Source organism: Ochotona princeps, chromosome 4 (assembly GCF_030435755.1).
Source record: "Ochotona princeps isolate mOchPri1 chromosome 4, mOchPri1.hap1, whole genome shotgun sequence".
Taxonomy (NCBI): domain Eukaryota; kingdom Metazoa; phylum Chordata; class Mammalia; order Lagomorpha; family Ochotonidae; genus Ochotona; species Ochotona princeps.
The window spans coordinates 72,714,439-72,737,229 of record NC_080835.1 but is presented as its reverse complement, the minus strand read 5'-3'; the positions used below and the strand labels follow the sequence as shown (position 1 = coordinate 72,737,229).

Below are 22,791 nucleotides of genomic sequence, written 5' to 3'. Positions count from 1 at the left end.
TTATTTATAGATGCTTCTTCTCAGAATACTTTTCAAGCAGAAACCTTAAGAATTTTTAGATATGAGAAAATATAAAAGCACTTCCCAATTGACTCACTTATCCTCACAAAACCCCTATAAAATAGGAGCTTTATTCCCATTTTTCAGACCAAGAACTCAAGGCATTAAAAGTGCTGCTCACACTAACCTCTAACGTGAACACACCTTCACAGGTAAAAATTGCTGCTTGCCTAGAAAGTAGACAAAAATCTTCCCTGAAAATGTTGTAGCATCGCTAAAGCTTTCAGTTAGCCCAGTCAGCTGCCCTGAGCCTCATTCCCAACACAGACACATATCCCACACCCACCTACCTGCATGCTCACAGGTCTAATGACTCAACATGCCCACACTCCCCAACTTAAAAGATGAAAATACGAGGCATGCTCTCACTAGTGAATCACTTTCCTTCTTTAGTCACAGAACTTTCCACTTTTATTCCAATTTCCAATTTGGAAATTTCCAATTTTGTTTTCAATAGCATTTCCATTTTTTCCCCAAAAATATTTTCAATTTTATTCTCATGTCCATGGCTGGCTCGTCTCACCTCCCTTGGCCCTCAGCAGGGCCCTCCCCATACTCAGTACCCATGTGTTACCTTAGTGCTCTAACAGGATTCCATCCAAGGGCTATTAACCATGTGCAATGTGCTAGGCTCCAGGGACCAAGACCCCTTAACTAGAGGTGGGCCCCCATTCCAACAGGCTTTGTGAAGGAGGATGCTATGACATTCAAGATGCCATACCCCGATCCTGTCAGTCAGCCGTAAGAACTTTAGCTGGGTTATTCCAATCTGCTACCTGGCCCAGTTAGTCTTTGCCGATTTAGAAACTCGGTTATCACTTCTCAGGAATTGACTGGAATTTGGGCAACTGTCTCACACCAATCAAGAGATTCAGTAGTAAATCAGCCATTGTTCTCCCATCACAGTGGAAGGTGAACCTGATTCCAGGGCTCACCTTCAAAGAGCAGCCCCCAACTCAAGGGGAAGTTCTTCAAAGCCAATGATCCATCAGATCATGGACGGCCTGGCAGAGCCCAGCACAATAGCCTAGTGGCTGAATCCTCATCTTGCATGCCCGGGATCCCACACAGGCACCAGTTCATGTCCCAGCTGCTCTACTTCCCATACAGCTCCCTGCTTGTGGCCTGGGAAAGCAGTCGAGGATGGCCCAAAGCCTCGGGACTCTGTACCCACATGGAGACCTGGAAGAAGCTCTTGGCTCCTGGCTTCAGATCAACTCAGCTCCAGCCGTTGTGGCCACTTGGGGAATGAACCAGCAGGTAGATCTTTCTGTCCTTTTTGTGTATCTGCCTTTCCAATAAAACTAAAAATCTTAAAAGAAGATGGCCTGGCAAACTCCAACCTCCGCAGTCAGCAGACAGCACATGTACAGACAATCCTTAGGGCAGAATACTTGCATCTTCTAGGTCTACTCTTAAGTGCAGTAGCTCTGTGCTATGTGAGTCATTTGAAGCCTAAGTCTCAAAATCCTTACCCTCACTTCGAGAATTAGAGGAACAGAACAGCAGTTAACCCTAAAAGAGAATAAGAGGCTAAAGAATCCAATATGAAGAGGCACCTGAAGGGGGGTACCTTCGGAAAGAAAATACAGAAATTTACAATTAAGGAATGATCAAAATAAAAGGGACACCTGGCACACAGGACCCAAGACAGGTTCAGAAGAGCACATCCATTGTCAGACACAACAGAAATAAAGAGCATGAGGACATTTCCAAGTGGAACATCACTCATGACCCTTGAGAAAAGTTTCATAGAGCCGTGAGAATAGGTGTCTGGTTGCTAAGTCATCTGAAAACTAGGAAGAGGTACGTGTGTGGCGCAAAGCAATAACATTTGTGATCACATCTCAATTAACTGCTCTTTATTAAGCTAATACCCTGAAGCTCACACCGCAGGAATCGCCTTCTGTTGTTCAGAGAACACTGTGCCAAGGGCACTGGTGGGCGAGTCCAGGGATCAGTGGGCCCTCAACTTGCCCCACTGCTGCCCAGTCCCCTCCTGCTCTCGTTGAACCCACTGCCCTGTTTACGGTTAAGAGAGTGGGACTCACTGACCCCTGGTTCTAACATTCCCCAGCCCCGGGGCATTTCCATCTGCAGCTCTTTGCCCAGAAGTCTATTCCCACACCCTTTACCAGCACGACTCCCTCCCTTACCTCCTTCTCAACACTGCCCAGATGTCAGAGCACCTTCTTGTGGAGTTCTTCCCGGCCCACTCTAGTGCAAACACCTGTGTCCTCTTCCTGGCGCCACTCACCTCTCCCTGCCAGGAGTATTCAAGAAGTTTTTGGAACAGGACTGGATCTGTTAATTCCACTTTTCCCTGACTTTTTTTTCTTTTCTTTTTTTTTTTCTTTTTTTTTTTATTAATTACGTTGCATTATGTGACACAGTTTCATAGGCTCTAGGATTCCCCCAATTCCCTTTTTGTAGCTCCCTTGTCCACTCCCGGGTACCACTAACCACCACTGGGCCTGCTGCTGTTGTTTGTTTCCTGTCTGTGTTCCCTGCTAGACTTTAAGCTCCAAGAAAGCAGGGGTTTACTTTGTTCACTGTTCTGTGCCATTCCTGGATGAAATAGGAAAGCAAACCTCTCTGGGAGCAATGAATGAAATGCCAGCTCTATCCTGAATTCCAGCAGTCACCCTGGAGAAAACTGCAGGCTAACACTCTAACAGCTGATGTCAAACAATGACAGAGTGAATGCAGGGGCTAGTGTTGTTTGAAAGCCATCACTTTAATGGTAAGTTCTCCACATGCCCTGGAGCCTCTCTCCTCAGCCCTGACTTGAAGGTCAGTACCTCCTATACTCAGTAGGAACTCCCCACTCCAACTGTCACTGGGTGCCATCTCAGCCAATTTGGGGGTTCCAACTCTAGACACAGCACTGTGTGAAAGGAGGGTTCAGAGTTGATAGAAAAGTGCGATACCAACAGATCCTGTGGTTAATTTGTGTTTCTTCCCTGGCCAATTCAAAACCTCCAAAATAAGGTCAAGTAACGCACACAGGCTTGAACTTGCATTGCGAGCTACTTAGAAAGTGTCTAGATCACTGACTTGGACCAAATGTCTTCCCAACCAAAGGCCAGGGCTGGTGCGGAAGTCTCTCTCTCAGCCTTATTCCATTAGTAATAAATAACCCTGCACTACGAGCAGCGCTGGAGGCTGGCTGCAGCCTTCCCACTGCTACCGCTGTGGGGCCAGATCTGCTTCATAGCCCTCTGTTTTCATGTCATTGAGTCCCAACTCCTCGTTTTGGTCAAAGGTGCGTTCATAACGCTCCACCTTCATCTCAGGATCCTCTTCAGGTGCATACACGTTCTGCAAGGTCAAGGACAGACAATCAGTGCCTGTAGCACCACCCTTCCCTCACGCAGCCAACAGCTTCCACTTCCCCAAGAACTCAGTCTTTTAGTCTCCAGTTCCCCCACACCAGGCCAAGCCAGTGTGTCAGGAGTGGACAGTCCAGCACTGGGTGGAACTGAACATCTTTATCTGCACCTTCTTAGAAGTGTGACAGCAGCCTCAATCATGGAAAGACCTTAGAACACTTTGCCTAATCCATCAGTACTCAATTAGAGGGACACCAATCACCTGACTATCATCCCCAGTCCATTTAAATCCCAAGTTTCCCTGTCTCTGCCTCTGGATCTGGCTCCATGTCTCCTCACTGCAACCATCAGATGCGCAGAATGAAAGCTCTGTAACTGGAAGAGCCAGGAGTCTGTCTTTTTCCTTCTTCATACAGTCATGAAACTCCTCCCCAGTCCCTCCTAGAAAGGCTCCTATAGTTTGACTTCCGCCAGAACCTTCCTGATCAGAAGCTGAACAGTACATTACAAGCATGTCTTTCCCTTTCTGGAGAAATTATACCTACTCGAATGAGATCAGACATCAGCAAAAGTCTACTGTACCTGCAAGTAACTGTTTCCTGCCGGATCATTCATAATGAAGTGGGCCTGCATGTGACCTTCCATGATCTAAAGGAAAGGGAAAAGAGTGTAAATGTTACAGAGCTCAGGACCAGCTGTGCCTGCCAGACATAACCCAACCCAATTAACCCACAAGGCTTTAAGAATTACTGAAATCAGGCACCTCTGAAAGTGAAGTTGAAAAGGCCTAAAACTGCGTGGTGTGATGGCTCCATGGCTAAATCCTTGCCTCACAATGGCTGAGATCCCATATGGGCACTGGTTCATGTTCTGGTTGCTCCACTTACTTCCCTTCCAGCTCCCTGCTTATGAACTGGGAAAGCAGTGGAGGATGGCCCAAGGCTAAGCGACCCTGAACCTTCATGGAAGACCTGGAAGAGGCTCCTAGCTTTCGATTGGTTCATGTCAGGCCATTGTGGTCATTTGGGGAGTGAACCAGTGGATGGATAGAAGATCTCTCTATCCTTCCTTTCCAATAAAGATAATATATAAATCTTTGTATTAAAAAAAAAGGATCTAAAACTGGGATGGGGGAACATCTAGCTCACCGGTTACATAAGGCCCATGAAATCATTTGGTCTGGCCCTGCCAACGCAACTTGTAGTCAAAACTCAAAATTCGATACATTTGTAGTAGGTTCATTTGTCAGTTGATAAATTTTGTATGGTCTGCAAATAGTGTTGTAAATATCCCAATGGCCCTTGGCAGGAAAAACAGTACCCCATTCCTGATAAAATACTATTTGAAAGCTATTCAAGATGCAATTCAAGCACGGGCATTTGGCCTAGAAGCTGACTCAAGTTAAGGCACCTGCATCCCATAGAGGCCTGCCTGGGTTGGAGCCAGGCCAAGACTCCCAATTACAGCTTCCGGCTCATGCCAAGCCTGGGAAGCAGCAGTGATGGCTTAAGTAACTGGGTTCTTGCTACCCAAATGGAAGACCCGGGTAGGATTCCCAGCTGCAGCCAAAGCCTTGCTCCAGTCTTAGCCATTGTAAGCTTTTAGAGGAGTAAACCAGCAGATTGGAGTTCTGCCTTCTGTCTCTCTTGTGTAGTAATACAACATCCCCAATCTCACTGTCCACTAAAGAGGGCTAACAATTCTTCTACCTGAAGAAATTACCCCAGCGAACCATGGATTGGAGGACTGGCCAACTGAGAGGAGAGAGAACACAAACCAAAGAAGTGGAAGGCAAGATCAAGGGCTGGAAGTGGGCTTAGTAGGGAAATTGTGGGCACCCTCTGATATGCTGCAGCTCTCAGCAGTGAGCATGAGAACCAAGGCTGGGGGTGGGCCTAGCTGGACAGGCAGTGGCACTCACTGGCATGAGTGTGGGTTGGATAGTGGGGTCAGTTGGATAGTGGGGTCAGCGAAGCTACAACACACATTAATGTGTAAAAGAGCCAAATGGGATGCGGAACACACCAGTATACATACAAGCCTGTGCACAAACTATGGGCCACAGGAACCAGGGCTAGAGGTGGGCCCGATGGGGGTTATTATAGATAGCTCAACTAGGCTGCAGTTCCTACTGATGTACATGAGGGCTGAGTGTGTGGTAGGGTTGGGCAGTGAGTGGGCAGGGTTGGGCTGGGCTGCAACATCCATTGGTCTACATATGACCAGTGCATATGAGATGTGGCTGGGGACAGAACTGACAAGGTTCCTACAACCACCAGCATGTGTATAGGTTGATGTGGGCGATGGACTGAGCCGGACCCCGCACTAGCTGGCACACACAGGTATCAGGTCCGGGGTCACCTCTGGAGAGGTTTCTTTGGACACCCCTCCCCTCCCCCAACTGGACCGCTAGACTCAAAACTCCAACCACAGGGAAATGACAGGCTCTGATTTGACCGTGGAGTGCTTATGTCTCCTTGGTTGTTGAAACCTGTGCAGTGGACAGCATTCCAGATGCACCTGGGGGACATGACATATCATTGAGGCCTGCAAAGGATGTCTAATAATATAGAGGGCAGAACAAAATGGACAAAATTCCTGGTCAAGCTTTGACAGCAGGTATGTGGACAAATGAAGACTCTGAGGTAGACTATGTCAGTCAATGGACCTTGAAGAGATTTCCACGACTTTGTAGCAACAAAATCAACAGCATCTCAGAACTATTAAAACCACGTAAGCAGTACCCTCGGAAAAGGTTCTACATCGGGAACCCTAGGATGACATCGAGTGACCATCCTGCATCCTTGGGTACTGGAGTGGTTAGGCCGCTGGGAGTGGTCCTCTCCTCTCCCTCTTCTCCTCTTGCCCCAGAAACAGGAAGAATAGAAAGTAAGATTGGAAGCAGTTGTCTCATCTACTTTGCCCCATTCCTGGACCTTCCCATCCTAATCAGTGGTTCACACAGGCATGCATCCTCCTCAACTACGCAAACATTATCAAAAATAAAATAAAATTCATAAAAAAAAAAAAAAAACAGAGAGGTGGGGCTGGCGCTGTGATACAGTGGGTTAAGCCATGGCCTACCACCTTGGCATCCCATATCAGAGTGATGCTTCAAGTACCAGCTTTTAATGCTGCTCCCTGCTAAAGTGCCTAGGAAAGCAGTTGAAGATGGCTCAAATACTTGGGACTCCCGCACGCCACATAGGAGACACAGATGTAGTTCCTGGCCCCTGGCTTCAACCTGACTCAGCCCTGGGGTGCCATCTGTGGAGAGAACCAGTAGATGGAAGATCTCTGCCTCTCATTTCAACTAAAGAAATAAATCTAAACGTATTCATAATCAGACACATTCCCCAGCAGCTCCCCAGTACTCACAATACATCCAGGCAAGCCTTTAGCCTGTGGACAGAAAGTACAGTAGCCCCCTGGTGGGCATCTGACCAGCCCAAGAGGGAAAATCTGAACAATTCTGGCATTGGGGATTACCTTACTGCAACAGCTAAGCTAGACAGAGCCTGCTAGAATGAGCTCCAAGTCAATAAGCATAACCCCCACTGAGGATGTGCAGTTTTGCTGTTACGTTGTCCAGATTTATTCACTGGTTGGTTTGTAAGACAGAGTGAGAGGAAGAATAATCTTCCATCCACTGCTTCGCTCCCTGCAAAGGCTAGGGCTGGGCTAGGTCAAAGCCAGGAGCCAGGAACTCTACCTGGGTCTCCAGTGTGAGTGACAGAAACTTAAGAACTTGGGTCATCTTTCACTGCTTTCCCAGCGCATTAGCAGGAAATGGATATGCAGTAGTTGGGTCTTGAAACTGGCAGCATGGTATGGGATGTGAGTGTTCCAAACAGCTATTAAACACATGGTATCACAACACCCTCCCTGCTCCCACTCAAACCAAGGTTCTCAGGCCTCTACTGAGTTGCTGATAGCGAGAAACCAATGGAGAATTATGCAAGGAGAATAAAATGTCAAAAAAAAAAAAAAAATCCAACATCAACATTCTCAAGAAAATGTACTAATCACTAAAATAGGATAATATTTTTTTTAAGGCAGAGGTACTCAAAGACCGAAAGAAACTTTAATAAAAAAAAATTGAGCAGAAATGAAAATTTCAGTTCAAGTTCAGGGAATTTCCCAGAGTAAAGTAAAATATGTAGAAATTAGATAACTTAACAACAGAATAAACAACAGAAGACCAGACAATGAGCTGAATATCTAAAAGCTAGGAGTTTTCAGAAACAACAAGAAAAAGATTGAAAACACAATGTTCAATAGAACTGAAGCACCCATTTTGCAGATTGAAAGGAACCACCAGGTATTTCAACAGTGCTGAAACACCCACACCATGGCTCATCCTGAAATTTCACCTCACTGGGAACAAAATAGGTCCCCAGGTCACATGCCAAAGACACTCACCAGGCATACTGGGAAGGGAAGACAGTTGTTCGATGCCTCCCAAACGTGAGGAGAAATGACTTCTAGTCTAGAGTTCTATTCCCAGCCAACAGTCCAGTGTGAGGGCAGAATAAACAAACTTAGATATAGAGGGTCCTGGAAATTTCACTTCCCATGCACCTTTTCAAGGAAGCTATGAGAGAAGATGGGTAAGCAAAATAATGGAGAAAACTGAGAAAGATGAGATGGCACAGGACACAGGAAACCAGCAGAGCAGTCCTTGACATGCAGGTTCCGTGTTCAGAGAGTGGTGAGAATGTGGAAGCAGCTGCTAGTTCACCTGAGCCCCAGGACCCCACGTACTGACTGTGGAGGTGTGGGGGCCCCTCACCTGGTCCAGTTTCCGGCTGAACTCCTGCAGCTTCTCTGCCTGGCCAGGGTTGGAACTGTCGCCCAGAGTAAAGGGGTTCTTGGTTACCTGCAAGAAATGCCATCCAAATCACTAGTCTACCAGCTTCCTGTTTATAAGGCTTGCCTATGAAGCAGACAGGAGGTCACCATGGGGTACACACCACCTTTCTGACTCAGGCACTGCCCCTGGAAGTCTGTAATCTGTGCAATCACAGTGTCATAACGACAACAGAACCGGCCATTAGAAACATCTATAAATAGTTCTTAAAGGGCTTGTGTGATGGGTCCATTAGTTAATCCTCCCCTTGCAAGCGCCAGGATATGGGCACTGGTTTGCAGCCCAGCTGCTCCAGTTCCCACTCAGCTCCCTGTTTGTGGCCTGGGAAAGCAACAGAAGGCCTAAAGCCTTGGTACCCTGCACCCATGTGAGAGACCTGGAAGAAGCTCCTGACTCCTGATTTTAGATTGGCTTGGCTCAAGCTGGTTCTTTCCAGTCAAAGTCTTTACCCTAAATCAGAAAATAATTACACTGTCCCAGAGTAGGCCTGGAAACTTCCATGCAGAATTTCCCATAAACTTACAAATCTATTAGAGAGACTTTACAACCAGTGAAGCCCCCAATTAGCATAAACAAATGAGGATGACGGAAAGTCTCCGGCCCCTTCCCAAGCCACACTGCACACCACTGGAAGCCGCTGCAGCTAGCCCAGGGGACTCACCAGTTCCCAGATGTCTTTCAGCAGCCCCTCCAGTGTGGTGAACTTGCCCCCTAGGACAGCCATTCCCAGTTCAAACTCTAGTTCCGGGATTTCCACACTACATGTCTCGGACTGTGAGATTAGAAGTCAAATTTAAAGAGAAAGGTCAAATTGGGCTTGAAATTCAGAGCAAGGAAAACAAGCCAGCAGCCTCCTGTAACATAATCAAGTGACAGTTTGGGGACAAACTCAGCTACCCCAGTTTTTCTCTGACTCCCCAGTGAAAGCTGAAGATCACTCCCATCCACCTGAGCCACAGAAATGGAGCCAACTTAATAAAGGGACACTGAGTCATAACTCCATGCTGTCAGGTGTGCTGTCACAAGGGCTCAGAGAAGATGGCCTTTACGCACACCCAAGCCAAAGGGTGCCAAGCCATCCGCAAGAGCGAATGGGTCACCTTCCGGCTTGCCACTTCAATCATGGATGGTCCCAGCCTGGGGACCCTCAAACACAGGGAAGTGAAGAGGTCATCATGTCCCTGACTATCATTTGGAGATGTCAGTTTCCTCTACACAGGCACAGCTGAAGGACAGGCAGGTTCTCACCTTGAGGAGGTCTCTGGTCATATCCGAGGGATCTGTGATGCGGAGGGTGATCCTGGTGCCCAGTGGCTCTACTGCGCCTCCAGATTTCACCTGCACAAGCAACCGTCAGCAGCGGCAACACAGAAGCCCAAACCTCCCCTGGCACCCAGGCAGACCGCCAAATGCAGGCGCCAGGAATGGCTCCCAAGACAGAATCTTCTAGATCAGAAGTGATAGTGGTCCCCACTCTCCCAAACCAACAGCATCAAGTACCGAGGGCCTGGCACCAATGACATGTCAAAACTGCCTCAAAGGACCAAGAAACTGAATTCACCTTTTAAAAAAGAAATCTGACTCGCAGAGTTGAAAGAGAATTGTAAGCGTTTAGTGTCCTTTCATCCACAGATCCAATGTGTGGATCCCTTTCAAATACTCTCATGGAAGAACTTAGCCAGCTAATGCTAAATCGGACAAGGGGAATTTACAACCCTCCTAGGCAGCCCATTCCATTTTCCAATATCTATAATCGCTTCCTCATTATGGCATCAAAATCTGCCTCCCTGAACTTGAGAGTGGCTGAGGAGCCGGTCTTTTAACATGGAGGATTTCTCCAACTCCCCTCCACTAGGCTCATTCCCAGTTCCTTCAAGGGCTCCTCGCCCCACAGTAAGCCTAAGGAAAAGGCCCCACAAGGTCCCCAACCCAAAGCAGAAGACTCAGGAAGAATCAGGGTCAGAGGGGACTGCCCCCTAGCCAGGTTCCCATTCCACTGAGTGGAACCCACTCACCTCATTGGTCCGATGCCCACAGCTCTCGCAATTGGTGGCCATGATGATGACTTCCTTAAAGTGGGGGATTTCTAGAAGATGGAGTTAAGAAATTCTGCTCCCAGGAAAGCAAGGCTACCCACTACAGGAAAGCAAAGCCAAACCCCACACCAACAGAGGCTGTTCCCAGGGCTACAAGGACCGCTTCCTAAGAGGCAGCCGGACTCTGAGGGGCCTCCACAAGATGGCCAAGTTCTCAGCCCTTGGCAACCCCTGCTCATCAACCCAGGAAGACACAGCTCAAGCAACACACACAGGAGCCTCAAGGCCACGGACAGAGTTTCCCTTTGAGCCCAAAACCATGTTGCATAGTTTAATCAGAGGCAACACCATCCTCTTCGTTACTGGGAACAAAATTCTAGGTGTTCCTGGCTACTTTTTTCCCCGGCCAAAATACCATCTTCATGTCTTGGTCAGATGAGGAGTACCCCAAGCACTTGACAAAAGATACGTACTAGCTTCATGTTGGTCTGAGCTGGGGCATTGCACTCAGGGCAATTGGTGTTGAACTGCAGTACCTAGAAGGCAGTAAGGGGGTACAGGGTGAGGCCTCCCAGGTGGGATGCTCAGGCTCAAGGCAACCACGTGGGATGCACACGGTCACCCTTGCTGGTGCTGATGAAGAAACGCCGGAGCAACAACACTCTCGGCCTGCAACTCTGCCCCTTCCTCATGAGCGGGCAACGGGACTCACTTCGTTTCTGAGATCTTCCTCTTCCGGCCTCTCTGCTGGTGCTTCTGCCTAAGCAACAAGGGATACGGATCACAAGATGGCAGGGAGAGCTCAGCTCGCCCCACACCCTTGCCCTGCAGTGGGAGAAAATGCTGCAGCTGGCTAGGGTCAAGTGCCACTTCAAGGGTGAAAGAAGCCAACAGGTGAAGCCCCAGTCCATGGAAGAAGAGGGTTCAACACGGGCCCACAGCTCCCACCCTCCTTTCTGGAAGGGCTACCCCAGTCCTTGACTTGAAAGGCATACATAGGCTGAGGTAAAATCCAAGCACCCACACTGCAAGATATTTCCAGAACATTCTTATTGCCCGCTTCAACCCATTTACCTGCAGGCCCAGCATCTGTTCCTGCTGTAGGGTGCGGTTGTAGTGTGTGATCACCAGGGCATCATCTTTCTGGGGAGCATGTGGGTTCTCCACAAAGCTGTTCCCTGAAGGGTCATCAATGATCTAACAGAGGAATGAGAACAAGAAATCATATGCAAAGCTCCAAATACCATCAGATCCGGGTGGGAATATCAGACAGACCGAGCCGTTCATCCCAAGCAACTACTACCCCTCAGTACTCACTAGAGTGAAAGGCGAGTCCACTTGCTTTAACTCTTTCAGCTTGACAATGAACTCATCGATTCTTTCAGCTATGGCATCTTCATTGGCCTACCATAAATACAAAGTAGACACATCAGACTGAGAGCTACACACTTGTCTTCCTGTGGATGGGAACTCAGAGGCTCCAAACCTCACAATGATATTAAGAAAGCTGACATAGCAAAGCCTCAGGGTTAGAGGAGGTCCCAGATGACCCTCATTGTCTCCCCCATTCAACCATCTGGCCCAGGCAGTCTGCATGCCAGGGGAGGGACAGAACTACCCTCTTCAGAGAGGCTCCTTACTCAACTAGGGTCTTAAGACTAAAGATAGTTATGTTATTGCTGTGACACTAAGTACAGACTGTAATGGGACAGTTAGGAGGCGCAAATATCCAGAAGGGGATCAGGAAAGACTCTGGGAACAGCTCTTGCTAAATTGTCTCAGCAAGATCTGAGCAGGCACTGTGGGAGGGAAGAAGGAAGGAGTTATAACATCCTGGCCACTGCAGTACCACCAGAGGCTCCCCACAAAACGTGCTGGGACATTCAGAGGGTTCAACTGCCTAGGGGGCTCAGGCTCCACACAGATCCAGACATACAATCAGAAACCCCCGCTCACCTTTCGCGTAGGTTGGTCCTGCTCGAGGCCAGAGATAGCCCGGTTGATCAATCCTTCAACAGTGGTCAGAGCTTATGAACAAAAAGGAAAGACCAGTGAGTCTTAAGCTCTGCCATCAAGTGCGTGCATGACCCTAGGTAACTCACTTGAAGTCTCCAGGCCTTGCCATCCTCTTCCTGTAAGACAGGAAGCCAGGCACCAGGCTCCATCACCTCCCTTAACAGCGATGCTAAAATGCTGCTTGTTGGGAATTTTTTTTAATTGGAAAAGGCAGATCAGATTTATGGAGAGGAGACACAGAGAGAAAGATCTTCCATCCACTGGTTCACTCCCCAAAGGCTGCAACAACCTGAGCTGAACTATGGTAGGCCAGGAGCCAGGAGCTTCTTCCTGGTCTCTCATATGGGTACAGGGTCCCAAGGTTTTGTGCCACTAGCATGGAGTTGGATGATAATTGGAGCAGCCAGGACATGAACCAGCCTCCATATGGGATACTGGTGCCACAGGGTGCAGGATTAGCTTGTTGAGCCACAGTGCTGGGTCCGGCGGCGTGGCCTAGCGGCTTAAGTCCTCTCCTTGAATGCACCGGGATCCCATATGGGCGCCAGTTCTAATCCCAGCAGCCCCACTTCCCATCCAGCTCCCTGCTTGTGGCCTGGGAAAGCAGTTGAGGACGGCCCAAAGCCTTGGGGACCCTGCACCTGTGTCAGAGACCCGGAAGAGCTCCTGGCTTCAGATGGGCTCAGCACCGGCTGTTGCCCTCACTTGGGGAGTGAATCATCGGACGGAAGATCTTCCTTTCTGTCTCTCCTCCTCTATGTAGATCTGCCTTTGCAATAAAAATAAATAAATCTTTAAAAAAAAAAAAAAAAGACACCACTGTCTTGTTCTGACTCTACCGCATCAGGCTGTTTCCCTGAAGCGTTCCAGTCCAGCTAAAGCAACACGGAGCCTAACAATCAGACAAGCCAGACACACCAGCCACTAGTCCTGCCATCCAGCAGGGTTGTGCCAGTAAGGAGCTAGAATCCAGCTCCAGGTGAAGCCCCCAACACTGCAGTGATAAAACTCACCTCCCTTCTGGCTGAAGGCAGGAATTTCAAAATCCAGCTCAGGGATCCTGGTGGTGGCAGAGTCGGTCTTCACCACTTCTCGGTTCATGTCCTGGACACATAGGGAGACAGCAGCTGTACAGCTCCTTCAGAGGAAATACCCAGCCCACCCCCGTCCCGGGGCCCTGCCAAGCAATCTGTCCCCCTCCACTCTAGAGGGAGTGGTGGGAGCCTCAGACGGCCATTCACATCACAGCTTATCTCATGCTGTCTGCCAAAACTCACAAACACCATGGCACTTGAACAGGTAAAGCCACCCAAACAGAAAACGAAGGTTTGGAGATCCCACGAACCACGACTCCCTGGGGTACTCCCCCGGGGTTGCCCTCACCTCTAGAGATGTCACGGTCAAGGCATAACGCACGCCCTGGTCCTGGATCCGGCCCGCCGACTGGATCTCCGTGTTGCTCCAGCCACAGTGCTCGCAGTCGAAGGAGCTCACGATGACTTCACGGAAGAAAGGGATCTTGGTGAGCAGGAGGCGCGTCGTGCCCTGGCCAAGCGAGAGGAAGAGTGACCCATGGTGTCCCGTCTTACGGATGGGACCTGGGACGAGCCCGGTGAGGTCGCCCCGGGCCGGTTCAGACCCCCACTCGCCCCCGCCGCTCCGGTCCTGCACCTCCCGCCGCCCGGCCTCACGTTGCGGTAACAGTTCATGCACAAAGACTCGATCTCGGTGGGCTGCTGCTCCTCGTCCTCGGCGCTGATGGGCCGGAACAGCTGCCCGGAGGCGGCAGCGGCCCCCGGGGGCCCCGGCTCCACCGCCCCGCCGGCCGACATCACCACGCGCCGCTCCAGCCGCGGCTTCCGGCTTCCGCTGCGCCCGCGGGCCCGCCCCGCGCCGCCGTGCGTCCGCCCTGTGCCTTAAAGGGCGCGTTCCCGCAGAGCCTCGGGCAGCGAGCCTCCTCGGAGCAGGGCTCCCGGTGACGCGGGGCTCCCACAGCGGGCGGGCCCACCTCCTTTCGGCCGTCACTTCCTGCAGGGGCGTGCTTTCTGGGCCACGGGCTGTTTCCTGCTCCCCCTTGGCAGGAGCGCCACTGCACCACGCAGACCTGCAAGTGTTGGCTCTCTGGTCTGTCCATTGGGGCTGGGAGTCCCCGCGCAGGCACGTGGGCCGGCCCGCTTGCGCGGATGACCCAGGCCCTGCGAGGCTCCAGGTGGTTCAGCCATGTTCCCTTTCCACAACCCACTCCAGGCTTCAGCCTCCATAAGCACCTCTGCCGGTTCGATTCCAGCCTCCTGTATGAAGCCTTTCACTGCCACCACATCCGGTCTCAGCTGACCCACACCCTCCACTCACCTCATTTGTCACGTGCTACACTTTTCCTTCCATCACTTCCTCTCCTCGCGCTGGGACCACACTTCACAGTTCTGTTTTTGAGAGTGGCTAAGTCTAGAATGTCAGGGAAGCCTAGGCTGCAGGGCGTGAGGAGCCTAGATTCCCATGGGGTTTTGTGCTAAGAATCCCATGCAGGGTGGGGTGTGGGGGAGAAGGATGGGGTGTGCTTATGCTTTCCTCTTTGCTCCATTCACCCCCAAATTCCCCGTGGAATTGAGGGGATCTTTCACGATTCTGAGTGTGAACTGGAGGGTGGAAAGTTAAAGAGTTTGGGGGTCCCAAGGCCCTGTGATGGGACACTGGATAAGGCTGTCTACAATGCCAGCATCCTATGTGGACGCCAGTTCAAGTCCTGGATACTTCACTTCCAATCCAGCTCCCTGCTAATATGCCTAAGAAGTCGCCAGAGAAAGGCTCTAGTCCTTGGGCCCCAGCATCCATGTGGGAGACTTGGAAGAAGCTCCAGGCTCACGGTTTCAGACTGGCCCAGCTCCAGCCATTGTGGCCACTGGAGAGTGAGCCAGTGAATGGAAGATCTATCTGTTTGTTGCTCTCTCTCCTTCTCTCTAACTCTGTAACTCTGTTTTTCAAACAAATTTTTAAAGTCTTAAGTTTTTTCAATTAGAAAATAGCCACAGTGTCCAGAGGTGGACTAGTCTAAAGCCAGGAGTGCTCCCTGGTTCTCCAGTGTGGGTGCAGGGACCCAAGGACTTGGGCCATCCTCTGCCTCCCTCCCAGGCCACAAGCAGGGAGCCGGATAGGAAGAAGAGCAGCCAGGACATGAACTGGTGTCCATTGGGGATGCTGGCATTAGCTTGTGCAGCCATGACAATGGCCCCAATAAATAAGTCTTTAAAACAAAAAATAAGAGCTTGGTGGGGGGATGGGGTCCCAAGAAAGTGACTGTAAACAGAGGCTGTGAGTGTGCATCAGGAACAAGAAAGGCAAGGCAACTTGGGGCTAGCAGGGCCACACTTGCCCAGTGGTAGGCTGTGTCCCCCACCACACAGGACTAATGGAGAGAAAGAGTCTCCAATCCTGGGCCCACAATGCCTGCTGTAGCACACAGCTGTTGTCCAGCCAGTGCCAGGTCCCTCTGGCAGAACCAGCCTGGGAGGTGGCGGGACTGCGATGAGAGCGATTGCAGCAGGAGGTGGATGTGCTAGGCAGATGGTGATGCTGCTGCTGCTTCCAGACATGGTCCAAATGAGAGTCACACCAGGCAAGCAAGCTTCCATCATAAGTGTCTATTTCATTGAGCCAGAAGGTCAGACCAACCTTGGCATCAGGAGATGGGGAGGGCATGCTGGGTGCTCCCCCAGAGGGGTTTAGGGAGCCCTGCGAGTCCGCCTACCCCCCGCAGTTTGTAAAGCTCAGTCCCTCATTTAAGTTCACAGTCTGTAGGGGAATGCAGATCTGCCCACTCCCATCACTGCACCTGTCATTCATTCCCAGGAGCCATCAGGGATAGACCCACGACCCTCCCATGCTATCCCCCTCAGGCGTAGTGTCCTCCATCCTCCCTTCTCCCCCGTAGCCCCCAAAAAGCCGCCCCAAGGCTGCCCCAGTAAGAGCTCCAGTAAGACATAGGACCAGCGACGTCACTGGCCACCAGGTGGCCACAGTGGGCTTTGAGCTTGATTGCAGGATGCGCCCCTAGTGGTGGCACAGGATTCAAGCACCTGACAGACTTACGGAAAACGACCTGTGCTGCACCCAGGCCCCTCCCCACACCCTCCAGTCCGGAAAGGAGCCACTCTTAAGGATTCCTAAATGATCACGGGAAGCTGGCTTTGCAACACCTGAGTGTAATGCATCCACACGGAGGCGTTGTAGAGGACCAGATACCAGCATCCCCTTTAGTGGCCTCAACTATCCCACAGAACCCTCCACCCTCCGCCCAGGGGCTGTGTCCTAACGGAGGCTCAGATCCTCAGCTCTCCAGACTGAGTTGATGAATGGGTCTGCAGAAGCAAGACCCTCAGGGCGCTCCCAAGTGACCGTGGCCTTGATCTTGGAGGCTGTGGGTAATGTCTTCCCACAGGTCATCCAGACGTGCCTGTAGCTTGCTCAGGGCCTTGCCATTGTCCATCTGTCGCAACTCAGGGGCGAAAGCACTGTGGCCTGGAGGGGGCGGCGCCAGCTGCTGCTGAACTTCCTCCGTCTCCTGGTCGATGGCCTGAGTGAAATCAGCGATCTGCAGGAAAGTGTCCTGACGGAAAGCCTGCAGTCGCTGGCGCACCTCCTCAGAGAGAAGCTGGGGGTCTGGTCCGGGCCCCTCCTCGGCCCCTTCCGCACCCACAAAGGCGCTGAGTTCATCGCGCAGCTGGTCCAGGTTCTGCTGAATGCGTGCGTGCAAGGCCTTGGCCTTGAGCGTGAGCTTGTGCGAGAGAGCCTGTACACAGCGGCTGAGGCGCGCGGGGCTGGCGGCGGCATGGGGGGCTACACTGCGGTGCAGCTCCTGCACGTGGCGCCCAATGCCGCTCAGCAAGCGTTCGGCATAAGGGTGGAAGAGGGCTTTGACACGGCCGGTGTGGTGCACCACATGGCCCTGTAGTCCCCGCCATAGGCCGTCCACACCCTCCAGCAGCTGGGCCTTGGCGTCCTCTCCCACCACACGCAACTGCTCCTGCAGCTCTTGAGCGTGCAGAGCCACCTGTTCCATGAGCTCCAGCGTATAGGGCTTCAGCTGCCGCCGCAGCCCCTCTAAGTTTGAGCCCACCAGCTCGTGCACCTCCGCCATATAGGGCTCCAGGCGTGCCTTCACCTCCTCCAACTCTTCTTGCAGCTGCTGCCGAACGCCTTCCGGATCGAGTGGCAGCCGAGGGGACTCCTGCACCTGTGCACTCAGAGGCTCCAGCTTTTTCAGGAACGTGTTCAGGTTGCTGAGATCTTGCTCAAGGTTGCCTTTCAGGCTCCTGGGGAGGGGGAAAAAAACAGGCTGTCAGACTACTTGATCCACCATCTCCTCACGGCCCAGCACCTCCTCCTCCTGCAGGGGCATAACACAGGATCCTCTGGGGAAAACCAAGGACATGGAAGCATGGCCTCTGTCCCTATCCCCCAACCAATCGTAGCTCCTTGCACACAAAACCAAAAACATCTATCCCATAGGCAAATTCAGACTTCCACTGACAGGTGCACCAACACTCTCCTAGCGTTCTTTTGTTCTGGGGACCCCATTATGATCCCAAGGGCAGCAGCTATGGCGAGGTCTGGGGCGCTGCAGAGCCCCAGGCAGCAGAAATCGCCTGAACAGCTAGCACCACACCCCTCCAGTGGCCCAGTGAGGACCCTAGAGCCTGGAAAATCCCATCCCCTGCTGGGTTCCCGTGGGCAACCCGCCCCGGACACTCACGCGGACTCCCATGCCAGCTTCTGCTGCTGGCTCTGCTCCTCCCTGCCTTTGTCCCGGCTGCTCTGGCTGAAGTAGTCCCAGAAGCCTTTCCCGGCCTGGGTGCCTGGAAGCGCTGTGGGAAGAGGAAGGATGTGAGACACTCGGTTTTCCTAGGGCAGGGCAGGTAGGATGGACATCCCTCCCGCCAGCCTCCATCGCCAACCTCCACCCCTACCCCCAGCCTCCTGCACTGGACCAGGGTTGGAGACCCACCTGAGAAGAGGGCCAGAGCCCAGGTGAGCACTGCTGCCGTGCTAGCCATTATTGTCGCCTCTTGGAAGGAAAGGGGCCTGGTTAGCCGGAAGAAGCCAGGGAAGGGATAGCCGGCAGAAGCTGCCTGACTCAAGGCCTGCTCACCCCGCACTCAGGTGGCGGAAACATGGAGCTGAGGGGACTCTGGAGGGCTGACCCAGGTGAGCTAGGAGGAAAGGGTGTCTTCCTCAGATGGGAGGGTGTGCTCTTTTCTCACCTCCGCTGTATCTCACAAAGTGCCTCCCCTTCCGCCTAACCTCTCCTGAAGTCCCAGGCCCCCAGAGGCAGCTCCCTAGTGCACTTCGACCACCATCGCTCACTTGTCCCACCTCCCTGCCTTCAGCACATGGACCAGGGAAGAAGCGACTCTGCCAAAGTTCTGCAAGATGTGGATGTCTTGTTTCTTCCTCCCTACCTAACTCCCCGCTGAGGACCCCTGCAAACTCCCCTCCCTGGGGGCTGTGACTCCCACCTGCTGCCCTGAACCACTCACCTCTCCAGTCTGGGCACAAAGAACAGATATTTGCGCTTTATACTCCAGGGGCCCGGGCCTCTGGCCACGACTGCTCTTGGTAAATACCACGTGGAGGTTCAAAGAAGGCTGACCTCAGCTGCCTCTCAGCACTCACCTCCCACCCCCTTCCTGGCACTCAGGGGTTAAGGAGTAATCCAGTACCAGGGGCTGACCCCACTGGGGAATGCTGCCTAAAAAATATTCCTAATGGGGCTAAACTGCTCCCCATACCCCATGACAGGCAAGCCATCCCACCAATCGCCCAGCGGGCAGCGCCACCAACAGAAAGGAGCCTGTCTGTCTGCTGAGGGCTGGCCGCACTCTCTTACTCAACTACTAGGGCCAGCCAGGGCCAGCGTCCAGCTGCTGCCAGAGCCTGAGCAGTCCTTGGCAGCCCAAAGTGGGAGCAGGGCAACCACCAGCCTTTATAAGATGAAAGGCCCTCCCTCCTCCTGATGCATGAGACCATCCTGGCCCAGGCAGAGTGAAGAGGAGCCACGCGAGGACCTGGGTCAGGGACTCTGGACCCAAGAGATTTGAGCAAGAGGTTAACCATCAGCATCTCACCTTTGCCAAGGGAAGAAGCAGAGTCCATCCCCAGGGCCTGCCTCTGAAGAGGGAGACGGAATGGCATTCCTGCTGCTTAAACACACACACACACACACACACACACACGCACACACGCACACTCACATGTTCCTAGACCTAAGTGGATGCCTTCTCTGTCCTTTCCCCCACAGTCCCAGAAGTCCTCTTCTCCCTGCCCTGGTCCTTCCCCTTCAGTTTGTCCCCTCCTCCTACTTCCCTACCCCATTCTCAGCCTCATCTCCCACAGCAGACAGCCTTGGCCTAGACTGTCTTCTCAGGACAAAGGAAAGTTTTCTTCTTTTGCAATCAGTCTTCGTTCGTGCAGTTTCTCTCTCTTGTCTGTGGAAGGCGCCTAGGGCTTCTTCTGTCTTCTGGCAGGCAGTGTTACTCTCAACAAGGAGCTCATGTCCAAGTTCCAGCTGCCCCGGCTCCTGTCATCAAGCCTACCTCCCAGCCAGCAGGAAGAGAAACAAGAGCATGTTCCCCTGCTTCCGCTCTTTCCCTCCCTCCAGAGACGCATCCCAGATGCTACACTTGCCACTTCTGCTGGCATCCCATAGGCAAGAGCTTTGTCACATGGCTGCATGAGCTTGCAAGGGGGACTAGGAAATGTGGTCTTTTTAAAAAGACTTATTATTTATTTTTATTTGAAAGCCAGATTTACAGAGAAGGAGAGACAGAGGAAGAAATTGTCCATTCTTGGTTCACTTCCCAATTGGCTGCAACAACCTGAGCCTGGCGGATCTGAAGTCAGGAGCCTCCTCCAGGTCTCTCACATGACTGCAGGGATGAGTGCAGGGAGCCAAGGCTTTGAGCCATCATCCACCGCCTTCCAAGGCCATCAGCGGGGAACTAGATTGAAAGTGGAGCAGCCAAGATTTGAACTGGTGCTCATATGGGACGCTGGTGCTGCAGGAATGGAAGAATATGGTATGCCACCGCATCAGCCCTGGAAATGTGGTCTTTACATTGGGTGATAGTGGGCCTCACTGAGAAGAGGTTTACTATTATTATCATTATCATTTTAACTTGACGAGGACCCTTCTGAGGTTTTTATTTGTTTGTTTGTTTTCTTTTAAATATTCATTTACTTAAAAAGCAGAACTCTTAAAAACCAGAGAAAAAGAGAAAGATCTTCTATCCACCAGCTTGCTACCCAAATGGCCTGCCTCAATGGTCAGAGCTGAGCTGGTCTGAAGCTGGGAGGCAGAATTTTCTTCTGAGTTTCCCCTGTGAGTGCAGGGGCCCAAGAACTTGGGCCATCCTCTGCTGTTTTCCGGCCATTAGCGGAGAGGTCAGAAGTGGAGCAATGAGGACGTGAGTCAACATCCATTTGGCTTGCCTGCACTGCACACAGTAGCTTTTCCCAATACGCCACAGAGCCAGGCCCAAGAGGGGCTTCATTTGCCCAAATAAGGTAGATTTGGGCAGTGTGGCTCTACTACCACTCTGCCCGCCCCTTGTACCTTCACCCTTCCCCACCTGTAGACAGACCAACGCCACATTCCTGCTCTAACACCTTGCGTGTTCCCACACTTTTGCCCAATGCTGTGATTAGATGCCATGCCTGAGAGCTCTTTGAGCACAGGATCTCTAAACCATCTCTTTATCCTCTATGTTGTTTGGCATATCCCCTAATACTTGGCTCGGTGACTGAGTTCATTCATTCAGTGCATTAAGGAGGTGAAGTGACCTGCCCACCATCACAAAGAGTTACAGCAGGTATTTGACTCTTGACAGCAGGACCTGAGCAGACCACAAGCAGGTCACAAAGAGCCTGTGAAATCGACTGTGCGAAGGAATATGTTGGGCAGATCCTGGGGAAGATGACAAGACAAACGACAGAGGCTGCAAAAGATGACGAAAGCTTCGGGTTAGACACTCCAGAGAGCTTCTATGGGAAGGTGTGTGCTGGATGGACATTACGGAAGCTGAACGGAGCAGATCGCACTTGATGGTGGATGGGAGAGGGAAGTGAAGGAGACAGTCCAGGCCCCAGAGGGCAATTGTTCCTTTCACCACGAGCAGGTGCCTTGCTGAAGGAAGTTCAGGTTGGGTTAGGCAGGGAGAACTGAGTGTGACAGGAGTCCTTGTTGGGCTCTAAGCAGGCCCAGGGCAAGCCCAGTTGAGGTATGTTTATATAAAGGCTAGGAATCCTCCCAAGACAAAGTGCATTGAAGAGGAACTGATAAAAGGAGACACAGGTAGCATGGAAGTTGTAAATGTTTAGGAACACACACAGCAACAGAAGCTACAATCCCAGTCCCAAAAACTGTCGTCATCAAAGAAGGGAAACTCAAGAGTGTTGGGAAAGGCTGCATGTTAAGGGGAAAAAAGAAGGTGATAGGAAGAGAATCGTGATAATTTGGATTTCAGAGGCAGGCGTCTAGCCTGGAAGTTGGGACACTGGTTGAGATGTCTATGACTCACTTTGAAGAGCTGGAGTTCATCCTCCGGCTCCCCTTCTGATTCCAACTTGCTGCTAAGGCACATTCCAGCAAACAGCAGGTGGCAGCCCAAGGAGCTGGGTTTCTGCTACTCATGTGCAAGGCCCAGATGGAGTTCATGGCACCTCGCCATTGTAGCCATTTGAAGAGTGAACCAGCAGGTGGGAGTCCTCTGTCTGTTTCTCTTTCAAATAAATAATTTTTTTCTTAGAGAGAGGTTGACAGACATGCAGGATGGAAGGAGAAAGTCCCACTTATGGTACAGAGAGTAAAGCGAGGACAGAAGAGGCAATGTATCAAAGGTGACAGCAGAGGAATTTCGAAAGTGAAGACAGACACGAGCTGAAGTGTAACAGAATCAGTACATACTTCAGCTGCACAGCGTCTGAGACAGTGGCTCTCCTTGACAAACCAACCACAGAGAAAACAGTAGTTATCTACACTCATAGGATGATAAACCAGACCGCTGACTTAGCAGCCATACCCCCAAGTCTTCAGAACGCCTGCAGCAAATGAATGAACCACCAGGTGAACTATTAATGGAGAGTAAGTTACCTGCAGACAAAGGCAGGAAGTTTTGGTCCTCATTGAAAGAGCTACAAGGATCTAAAACAGAAATAGAACCTCCAGAGGTGGGGAGCGGAAAGAACTGATAAAAGGAGACATGGCACGGAAGTTGTAAATGTTTAGGTACACACTCACACATAAAAGCATTAGTGAAAGCACACACATCGGTTGGTATAGTGGCACAGGAGGTTAAACCACCTCTTGCAATCCTAGCATCGCATGTCAGGAAGCCAGTTTGAGTCCCAATAGTTCCACTTCCCATCCAGTGCTCTGCTAATATACCTGGGAAGACAGCAGAAGATGGTCCAAGAATTTGGGCTA

General features: G+C 51.4%; 2 protein-coding genes across 2 annotated transcripts; both read right to left on the bottom strand.

Annotated features, from left to right (window-relative positions):
* Positions 1 to 2,778: 2,778 nt before the first annotated feature.
* Positions 2,779 to 14,192, bottom strand: ZPR1 (ZPR1 zinc finger). Its single transcript, XM_004585101.4, has 14 exons — positions 14,006 to 14,192; positions 13,698 to 13,859; positions 13,328 to 13,418; positions 12,255 to 12,325; positions 11,616 to 11,702; positions 11,373 to 11,495; positions 11,011 to 11,058; positions 10,768 to 10,834; positions 10,278 to 10,348; positions 9,511 to 9,600; positions 8,924 to 9,034; positions 8,185 to 8,271; positions 3,975 to 4,040; positions 2,779 to 3,381 (listed from the first exon to the last, which is right to left on the bottom strand). Exons 1-14 carry the CDS (start codon positions 14,144 to 14,146, stop codon positions 3,247 to 3,249), a joined length of 1,350 nt encoding a protein of 449 aa, XP_004585158.4. The 5' UTR covers positions 14,147 to 14,192; the 3' UTR covers positions 2,779 to 3,246.
* Positions 14,193 to 16,245: 2,053 nt separating this feature from the next.
* APOA5 (apolipoprotein A5) lies at positions 16,246 to 19,536 on the bottom strand. Its single transcript, XM_012926932.3, has 4 exons — positions 19,436 to 19,536; positions 18,316 to 18,373; positions 18,064 to 18,175; positions 16,246 to 17,623 (listed from the first exon to the last, which is right to left on the bottom strand). The coding sequence occupies exons 2-4, from the start codon at positions 18,362 to 18,364 to the stop codon at positions 16,687 to 16,689; spliced, it is 1,098 nt and encodes a 365-aa protein (XP_012782386.1). The 5' UTR covers positions 18,365 to 18,373; positions 19,436 to 19,536; the 3' UTR covers positions 16,246 to 16,686.
* Between the last annotated feature and the right edge of the window lie 3,255 nt (positions 19,537 to 22,791).

Coding starts and splice junctions, on each gene's coding strand:
- ZPR1 (XM_004585101.4), bottom strand. CDS start 14,146: ATGTCGGCCGGCGGGGCGGTGGAGCCGGGGCCCCCGGGGGCCGCTGCC. Junction 11,703..12,254: donor AGGACCAACCTACGCGAAAG/GTGAGCGGGGGT, acceptor TATTTATGGTAG/GCCAATGAAGATGCCATAGC. Junction 9,035..9,510: donor TGACCAGAGACCTCCTCAAG/GTGAGAACCTGC, acceptor CTAATCTCACAG/TCCGAGACATGTAGTGTGGA.
- APOA5 (XM_012926932.3), bottom strand. CDS start 18,364: ATGGCTAGCACGGCAGCAGTGCTCACCTGGGCTCTGGCCCTCTTCTCA. Junction 18,176..18,315: donor GGCTCTGGCCCTCTTCTCAG/GTGGGTCTCCAA, acceptor CTCTTCCCACAG/CGCTTCCAGGCACCCAGGCC. Junction 17,624..18,063: donor AAGCTGGCATGGGAGTCCGC/GTGAGTGTCCGG, acceptor CCCCCTCCCCAG/GAGCCTGAAAGGCAACCTTG.